The 9479-nt window shown below is 41.5% G+C and overlaps 1 protein-coding gene across 1 annotated transcript in view; it reads left to right on the forward strand.

Moving 5' to 3' along the window:
* Positions 1-7030, forward strand: part of ANP32B (acidic nuclear phosphoprotein 32 family member B) — a 25125-nt gene extending 18095 nt beyond the window's left edge. The window contains exons 4-7 of the mRNA XM_022600121.2: positions 1057-1246; positions 4139-4263; positions 5292-5367; positions 6580-7030. Coding sequence (XP_022455829.1) covers positions 1057-1246; positions 4139-4263; positions 5292-5367; positions 6580-6647 — 459 coding nt within the window. The 3' untranslated portion in view covers positions 6648-7030. The remainder of the gene's footprint in view (positions 1-1056; positions 1247-4138; positions 4264-5291; positions 5368-6579) is intronic.
* The last annotated feature ends 2449 nt before the right edge of the window (positions 7031-9479 follow it).

A 9479-nucleotide genomic window follows, 5' to 3' on the forward strand; every position in this document is an offset into this window, starting at 1 on the left:
TTTTGTGTTTACTGTTTATCGGTTTGCCCCCTCTTCTGCTCCATATGAGGGTCTGTTGTCACTTTCTGTTGCTGTCTCCTTACTTGCCTGTAATACTAACTCTGCCCTCCCAATCTCTTAATTCACCCTTAATCAAAACTTAATAGACCTGGTATTGAAATACTAGTACACTGATGTAATAACAAATGAAGATCTGAGTAGAATACGTGGACATTTTCCTATTCGCTTTGGCTGCTCAGAAAACTTCTTGGGCCAAGTTTTTAGATCTTAACTGTTTTAGATAGATGAAACTGAGGTTTCGAACAAAGAGGTATTACAACAAAACTTCAAGGTATGGTAAAATCAGAAGAATTTTACTTCAGAAAGTTCTGGTAATAGTGTCAGTCTTTTCCCCCAAAATTAAAAAAGAAGAAAAGAGTGTAAAGTTTCTCTACTTGTGAAGTTTCAACTCTGAGTCCCCCTTCTTTTCCCCCAGCTTGCACTGACTCCTGTCTTCCCAGAAAATATCTGCATCACCACACTTTGTGCTTTACTAGGTTCTGTTCTCGAGTGTTTCCCATCTATGTCCCCAAGTAGAAACGTCAAGGATCTTGATGTTGATTGATTTCATTGAAAATTTTTTTTCCCTTCCTATTCTACCACCCCAGAGCACTGAAGACTGACTGCTTGATAACCCAGCAAGTTCTTATTGGTCATTTGATTACTCAAACATTAAAACCTAGTTTTGAACCAAATTTGTTAAAGTCTCTGTTTTGTCTCACATTGTAAAAAGGTCCAGTTTTAATAAATATTTCAAATTCATATTTCTTAAGACTGTTCATACTGCCAAAAGAAAACAGTTCTCTGAGAGGATAGAGGTAGAAGGGAAGGACTAATTAAAAATCTAGTGACCTAATATAAAGGTTGCAAAGGACTTGAAATGTTTTCCTATGTACAAGGCTGAGTAGGTAGCAGCTAATTGAATTCAGAGCCTAGAATTTTACCTCTTTAGGAGATGGGTTTTGTTGCTTATGTTCCTTTGGTTTAGTAGGTATGTTTCTTGATCCTTTTCCTCAGAAAAAGTTGGAATGTCTGAAAAGCCTGGATCTGTTTAACTGTGAGGTTACGAACCTGAATGACTACCGAGAGAGTGTCTTCAAGCTCCTTCCCCAGCTGACCTACCTGGATGGCTATGACCGAGAGGATCGTGAAGCCCCTGACTCAGATGCCGAGGTGGATGGTGTGGATGAAGAAGAGGACGATGAAGGTGAGTGGGCACAAAGCAACGTGCAGTGAACTTAATTTCTGCTTTCCAAAGGTCCTGATTAGGCCACTGAATGCTCTTGCTATTGAGAAAAATAATTTATATCCATGCATGTAGGCGTTCTGTTAAATTTGAAACTCTTAGGGCATTGAAGTCTTCAAATGATCAAAATAGAAAATGGTTTGTTAGCTCATTAGTCTTGAATTTGGAGCCTAGAGATCATAGACTGCTTCAATCCATTTTTTGAAGTACTTGTGGTTTATGGTTTACTAAAAGGACCATTGCCTCAGGTCTCCTGCCTTTCTCCTAGCTGTTTCCCTTTCTTGGCTAATGCCAGCTTATCCTTACCAACTCAGCTTTGTCAACACTTCCAGGAAGCATTTTATGATGCTGGAGACCTAGGTCCTTGTATGTGCCAGAGCATCCCCTCGCTTACCTCTTTCGTAGCACTTGTCACTCTGCTATTCTTGTCCCTTCCAACTATGCTATGATTACCTTCTTTTTTTTTTTTAATTAATTTATTTAGCCACATCAGGTCTTAGTTGCGGCACGCAGGATCTTTCATTTTGGCATGCCAGCTCTCTAGCTGTGGCTTAGTTGTCCCACGTCACATGGGATCTTAGTTCCCCGATCAGGGATCGAACCCTCGTCCCCCACATTGGAAGGTGGGTTCTTAACCACTGGACCACCAGGGCAGTCCCTATGATTATCTTCTTACCTCTTTATTCACAGGGCCTAGCACTTGGTACATGTTTTTTACATTCAAATATAAATATCTTTCCTGCTTTGATATATGACTATAGAGTTTTAAAAGGTAATGATTTGAAAGCACTATGTGTTGGATTCCATTTTTCATTAATAAAGGAAATAATTTCTAGCTATAACATGGAATTAGAATATACTTTTTATTTTTGACATTTTTTTTAATATATAAATTTATTTATTTTTGGCTGCATTGGGTCTCCGTTGCTGCGCGTGGGCTCTCTCTAGTTGAGGCGAGTGGGGGCCACTCTTCGCCGTGGAGCGCGGGCCTCCCATTGCAGTGGCCTCCCTCATTGCGGAGCACGGGCTCTAGGCACGCAGGCTCAGCTGCTCCGCGGCATGTGGGATCTTCCCGGACCAGGGCTCGAACCCTTGTGCCCTGTGTTGGCAGGCAGATTCTTAACCACTGCGCCACCAGGGAAGCCCCATCCTGTTATCTTTAAGAATCTTTGTATATTTTCTACCCAAACTATCCCTCCTGATTAGCTTGTGCTTTCCTTGCACAGTGACTTGTTTACTCTGAGTCACTCTTAGGATAAAAGGTTTCTCACCTGAGTGGCTTAGAGGAAGCAGAGCTATGAGTGATCACATCAATCAGTATGAAGAAAACTTATTCTCCGAGAATTCCTGATGTTGCTAGAATTTGCAGCATTACTGTATTTAAAGTATTATTTTAAATATCTCTTTAAAGATGAAAGTTTATAAGACAGAAATGGTTAAGAAAAGTGGAGAACATCATCAGGCACCTTGGTGGCAGTTAGGGGGGTAGTACTCTGGAAGCATTTTACAGTTTTGTTTTGCAGCAGGTTTGAGACAAGGCAAAAAGAGATGGGATGTTAGATGGTAAAGTGGACACTGAATAGGATGTTTCCTCTTGTTCCAAATGTTTACATCACTTAGTCCCTTCATTGCTTGTTCTCAGTTTTTCTTAAAAGCCAGTCTGGTTGTCCATATTTAAGTCCACCTTAAATGGGTTGAGCAGCCACCCATGTGCAGGAGCCTGTAAAGAAAATTCCTTGGAGAGTGGAAGGCAGTTCTCGAGAGCAAGATCAGTCAGGCGACAAGTATTTGAGAATTTCCTATGTGCCAGGCTTTTAAAACTATCTAAAAAAAAAAATTTCCTATGTGCCAGGCTTTTAAAACTATCTAAAAACTAGACTAAAAATAGTTTTAAGAAAAAACAAACATGGTTCCTGTCCCTTGGAGCTTACTGTCTACTAAGAAGAGAAATGTTAAGTAATCATAACTAAATAACTAATCACAGGTGAGCAAAGTGTGTGGTAAAGGAGAAGCACCAGGTGTGTGAGAGCATAGGAGCTGAGACCGGGGGTCTGGCAAGTTGGCCTGAGGAAGTGATGTTTAACTGAGACTCAAAGGTTGAGCCAGTGTTAGCCACACAGAAAAGAAAGGGAAGAGCATGTGGGGTCCAGAGGCAGGAGAGAGCACAGCGAGCTCCAGGACCTGGAGAGGTAAGAACTAGTTGATGAGAGGCCTGCACCAAATGGAGTAGAAACACAGGACACAGGTGCCTTTCAGCCTGCCTGGCTACCACCACTGCCCCCACCCCCATCCCCATCATGGGGTTATTATGGGTGTTTCCCAGGTTCCTGATTTGCACAGCTGGTTTGTGCTGGTACCCTTACCCCAGAGGAGGTTGGTGGGTCTTTTTTGTTTTGTGTGTGTGTGTGTGACTTTTTACTATGGAGAATTTCAGACATAGACAAAGGTAGAAATAACAGTAACACTAACTTTAACTTTCATGTTCCCATTACTGAGTTTCAGCTGTGATCTGTTCACGCCTGATATTATGTTACAGACACACACACTCCCACCCACTTCTCCCCTTCCTTATTTTGAAGCAAATCCTAGGCATTGTCATTTCACCGGTAAGTATTGTAGTGTACACTTGGTCTGCCAGGACTCCTGGCATCTGGATTTTATGGGGCTCAGGTCAAAGGGGCTGAGCCTCAGCAACTTGCAAGAAAGGAGGTGACTGTGGTTCGTGGTTTTCTCTGACATTGGTATGGCCCAGCATTTGTCCTGTGGACCAACCCAAAGCTCCCCACCACCTGAGTAGGTGTACCTTGTGAGACACACAGGGTATTTGATGTATTCCTTTTGTACGGCTTTCAGAAGGAGAAGATGAGGACAAGGAGGAGGATGAGGATGGTGAGGAAGAAGAGTTTGATGATGAAGAGGATGAAGATGAAGACGAAGATGTAGAAGGGGAGGAGGATGAAGATGAAGTCAGTGGGGAGGTCAGTGCACCTCTTGCTGCCCTGCTTCCCATTTGTAATTGAAATAAAAGTGTGGACTGTTTAAAAAAGAAAAGTCTTCTGAAGAAATTAGTATGCTTGTAAATAGACTAATGGCCATCTGATTAATTTAGCTCTTGTCCCCCTTTTAGTAAATACTAAATAGAATACTTACTGAATGCTAACTAGGCAGTGCTTGGCTCTGCACAGTAAGTTTTGACCCTTTAACTTTGGGAGGCAGCAGCAAGTTGAGTATTCATTCAGTACGGTGAGAAAACTGGAAACATTGAGAACTGATGGGATGTCCTCCCCTTTGTTGTACTGAAGTGAAGGGTATGTTTACCAAGTCTGAACTTCTTGTATATCCAGCTTAATGCAGTAAATGCATTATGTACCTGCTGTGTTAAAGAGTTGAGGATGAAAAGTTGAAGAAAAATGTGGTCCTGCTCTGAAAGAGGCAGGTAGTCTAATTTATGGGACAGGCAGTAATAACAGTTATCTCTGAGGAGCTGAATACCATAGAAGGATAGGAGAAAGGAGTGACTTTGACCCTAAAGGGGACTTGTGAATACAGGCCAAGAAAATTAGACATCATCAAAAAAAAAAAAAAAAAATGTTCTTTTGTAGTACAAACGTAAGGCTGAGCATTTGTATAATCTCATAGGTGTCTAATGAAATAAAGTTTCTGAAAGAAGCTTTTTATAGGAAAGGGAATATGGAAGTCTTTGTCCAAACATGCTTTGAAGTTTTTAAAATTATTTCCGGAGTTACCCATCGTAAGTTGTATACTAATTAAAGATGTCTTTAATTAATGCTTACTTCTGAAAAGCAATTTTTAAAGAAAATTTTTAATTAAGCTCATTAATTTAAGAAAATCCAGCAGTTCTCACTATATTAAAGTAGATAAAAGTAACATTACAGTTTTCTCTTTGAATGAACTGTTAAATTTAATTGACAGTTCTTGTTTCTCTTCGTACTTCCTAACTTGGCAGAATTAATCTAATAATGATATGCTATTTACCATTCTTTAGGAAGAAGAATTTGGACATGATGGAGAAGTTGATGAAGATGAAGACGATGAGGATGAAGATGAGGATGAGGATGAAGGTGGGTTACTGCATGCACTTTGGTCCCTCTCAGTTAAAGATCAAGGGAAATGTCCGTTAATTTAGAATTTGAAATCAGTGAGAAGAAAATAAAATGCCTTTGGCCCTGGTGGTCTTCAGAAGCACTTGTAAAGCCCCATCAGTGTGTGTGTACTGGTTCACCCACCTGCTCTACAGCAGTTAGTAGTGCCTGTATGAGGATAGGCGGCCCCAGCCTCAGTCCCCACATGTGTTTTTAGACCCCATCGTTTGTGTTACTGTTAGGCATGAGATTTCTGTGTTTGGAATTTTTTCATTAAAAAAATCTTAATTGGATTGTAATCTTTGCAGGGTAGATAAATAGCACCTTTCTAGTTTTTATTGGTGTTATTCCTTTCCCCACCACAACCAGAACCAGTGAAACATCTGTTTATTTATTAGAAAGTAGATTCTAACGCTTGTGTAAGTTTCAGAGTACTGGGTTGGTTGCTGTGCTTTCTGTTGGTTCATACTTTCTCAGCAGCATCTTCTCTCAGTGCAAGTCACAGGACTAAAATTACTTTGGATACAGCAATGATTAGGACCTGGTCTCTGCCTTCAGGGAGCTTTTTGGAACACAATTTAGTGCAGATTTAGCTAATTTCATTAAAGTAGCAGTGAGTTTTTACTAGTTGAAAAAACAGAACGACGTGTAGGTCTCTGTGTCTCAAATACTTAAGGAGTCTGAGAAATCTCTTTTTAGTTAATGTAAACTTGCAACATTTTGAGTCTTGCCATGTTCTAGGCTAAATACTTGTGCTATTTCATTTAATCCTCAGAATAACCCTATGGAGTCAGTGCCATTGTCCCCATTTTACAAATGAGGAAATAGGCTTAAGGAGCTCCAGAGTCCTTGCTATTTATTTTAATAACTGCTAATGTCTGATTTTGGTGACCAGCAAGTGTAAGAAAAATAAACATTTGGTTAGACAGCAACTTAACTTGAGAAAACTGAGTTAACTTTGCTGTGATTTGAGGTGCTGCTGTGCATTTTACCCTTCTTGGTTCCGTGGCTACTATTTATGCTTCTTAGAATTAAAACTTCTTAATTAACAACCTGTTGATTTGATCAAGCTTACATCATTTTTTATCTCCCAACCGTTAAAAAATGCATTTTTGTTACCTCTGTTAGCAATAATTAGGCAAAGTAAATGCCTTTCCAGTTGTCTCAAAATGAATTTTTCTTATTGTGCAGAAGAGGAAGAAAGCGGGAAAGGTGAAAAGAGGAAGAGAGAAACAGACGATGAAGGAGAAGATGATTAAGACCCCGAATAACCTGCAAAAACAGAACTGCTCAGTACTGGTTGGACTGCTCACACGGATTTGGTAGCTGTTTAAAAAAAAAAAAAAAGTAGCTGTGATACAAACCCCAGGACACCCACCCACCCAAAGAGCCAAAGAATAGTTCCTGTGACATTCCGCCTTCCTCCATTTAGTCCCTCTTGGAAATCCACCACCAAGCTTGGGGACTTCACCCCAACAAAATTGTAAGCATTGTTAGGTTTTCATGTAAGACTCTTGCTGTAGTGTGGATAGCTGTGATTGGTGAGTCAACGGTCTGTGGCTGCCAGTTACACTGAGATTGTAACAGCATTTTTACTTTCTGTACAACAAAGAAGCTTTGTAAATAAAATCTTAACATTTTGGGTCTGTTTTTTCATGCTTTTCTTTTCTTTTTAATGAAAATTTTTTTGCATTAGGACATTTTATGTGACAACTGCCAAAAAAGTATTTTTAAGAATTTAAGTGAAATAAACACATTCCTCTTTGGTAAAGCCTAGTTGTATGCTTACATTTGTAATTTAAGACTTTGATTGTAAGCCTGTGTTGAAACACTAAAGAACTGGTTTCTTTGGTGTTTTTATATTAGTGGTTGTTGAGGGGAAATACACAAGTATGTAGGATCTTTGAGCATTTAACTCTAATCCTCATTCTTGATGACTGAGAGTAATGAGGTAGACTTTTGAAAAATAATGTGTGAAATTCAGTGCTCTGGAGCCCCTGAAAGCCAGTAAAAATAATGCTAGATTCAAATAATAGATGAATTAAGTAAAGGAGGTAGTATAAAGGAGAAGGCCTTACTCTGAGTCCCAGGAGATCTGAATTCTAGTTCTGGCTCTGCCACTGATTTCCTGTGTGACCTTGTGTTGCCCTCTGGACTACCTCCCAGTCTGTAAAGTTGAGGAGGTGTGACCAAATGGCTTCTGACAGGAAGGTCTGAAGAAAAAAATGGGTCTTTGCACGAAGGCTGAAACATGTAGGGTTCGACTGACAGGTGAACAGGGTATAGTTTGTTATCAAGACAGGTGAGCTAAGGAGGAATGACATGTGAAAAGCTTGGCTGGGGTGGGGGAGGGGCATGGGTACACACTGCCTCAGCTCAGCTTTTTTTGCGGAAGATGGAAATTTGTTCTTACAGATCTTAAAGGGACTTGGGGGAGGGGTAAGATTCTGCGGTCTTTATGCAGTGTCTCAACAATTTAATACATGTGCGACTACATTGTCAATTTTTGTAGTGGAAGACTTGAGGATTGTTTTGGCAACTCTTAGCTATAAGCTACTGGAGTGTGTTTTTACACATGTAAAAGCAATGTTAAAGATTGGAAACTAATCTGAATTTATGTCATTTTAGTGTCAGTGGAGCCCCCAAATCATGTACTTTACATTAAAAGTCTCCTCTAGGCTTTAGAGTGGAGTTTGCTTTTTGCAAACAGCAAAAAAGATAAACCAGCCCTTGGGTGCTCATAGGAGCTAGTAGGGAAGAGAAGACACATGGGAATGATATTTACCGAGACCTAGAACAAGTGGTCCAGTAAGTGTTAGAGTAATTTAGAGGTAGGAAAGGTAGCTTTCAACTGGGAAGATTAGGTAAGTTTCCTAGAAAGGAAAGTATTTGGGGCGCACGTGCGGATGTGAGTAGAGTTTAGAAATAGAAATGGAGAAAGTAGAGAGGAACATGATGGACAGAGGTCAGAGGTAGGGAGTTGTGTACGCTTGGCTTCAAAAAGGCAAGTTTGACTAGAGAATGAGGAGGAAGAGGAATGGCAGGCGAGACTGGAGCAGTGATTTGGGACCTTATCCCAAGGGGGCTTGAACGGCAGACCTTTCTTTTGCATTCACTTTGCAAAATGTCAGTTTGATCTACCTGTGGCCAGTGAGGATTCTAGGGAACTATCAAACCAGCTTTTCATTTCTATCATGCTTTTTCTTGTTTTTTTTTTTTTTTTTGCGGTTCGCGGGCCTCTCACTGTTGTGGCCTCTCCCGTTGCGGAGCACAGGCTCCAGACGCACAGGCTCAGCAGCCACGGCTCACGGGCCCAGCCGCTCCGCGGCATGTGGGATCTTCCCGGACCGGGGCACGAACCCGTGTCCCCTGCATCGGCAGGCGGACCCTCAACCACTGCGCCACCAAGGAAGCCCTATTTCTTGTTTTTTTCCGGAAGCCTGTGACATTCAGACCTCTGGGAGGGCCTTGAGGCTTAGCTGCTCTTAATATTTATTTATTTACTTATTTATGGCCGTGTTGGGTCTTCGTTGCTGCACGTGCGCTTTCTCTAGTTATGGCGAGCAAGGGCTACTCTTTGTTGCGGTGCGCGGGCTTCTCATTGCGGTGGCTTCTCATTGCAGAGCATGGGCTCTAGGAGCGTTGGCTTCAGTAGTTGCACCATGCAGGCTCAGTAGTTGTGGCTCATGGGCTCTAGGGCGCAGGCTCGGTAGTTGGGGCGCACATGGCTTAGTTGCTCCTTGGCATGTGGGATCTTCCCGGACCAGGACTTGAACCCATGTCCCCTGCATTGGCAGGTGGATTCTTAACCACTGTGCCACTAGGGAAGTCCCTGGCTTAGCTGCTCTTGACTAAAGACTATTTTAAACTTCTTGAGGAACAGGATTTTTGGTGATGAGGTCACAGAGCAGACCATATTTCTGGAGTTAATTCCCATCTGAATGAGACGTTCATTGAGTCGCTCCCAGCTTTTGCAGTGAATGTTTATAAATGTCTGAGCTGGGTGGGAGCTGTGATGGGCTGGATAACTGGTTCCTACTTGCTCCTTCCTGCAGGGTTGGGAGAGGGGTCTCTTCCACACACATCTGCCC

Source organism: Delphinapterus leucas, chromosome 6 (genome assembly GCF_059928025.1).
Source record: "Delphinapterus leucas isolate spDelLeu-1000000601 "Yukka" chromosome 6, BTC_Dleu_Yukka2, whole genome shotgun sequence".
Taxonomy (NCBI): domain Eukaryota; kingdom Metazoa; phylum Chordata; class Mammalia; order Artiodactyla; family Monodontidae; genus Delphinapterus; species Delphinapterus leucas.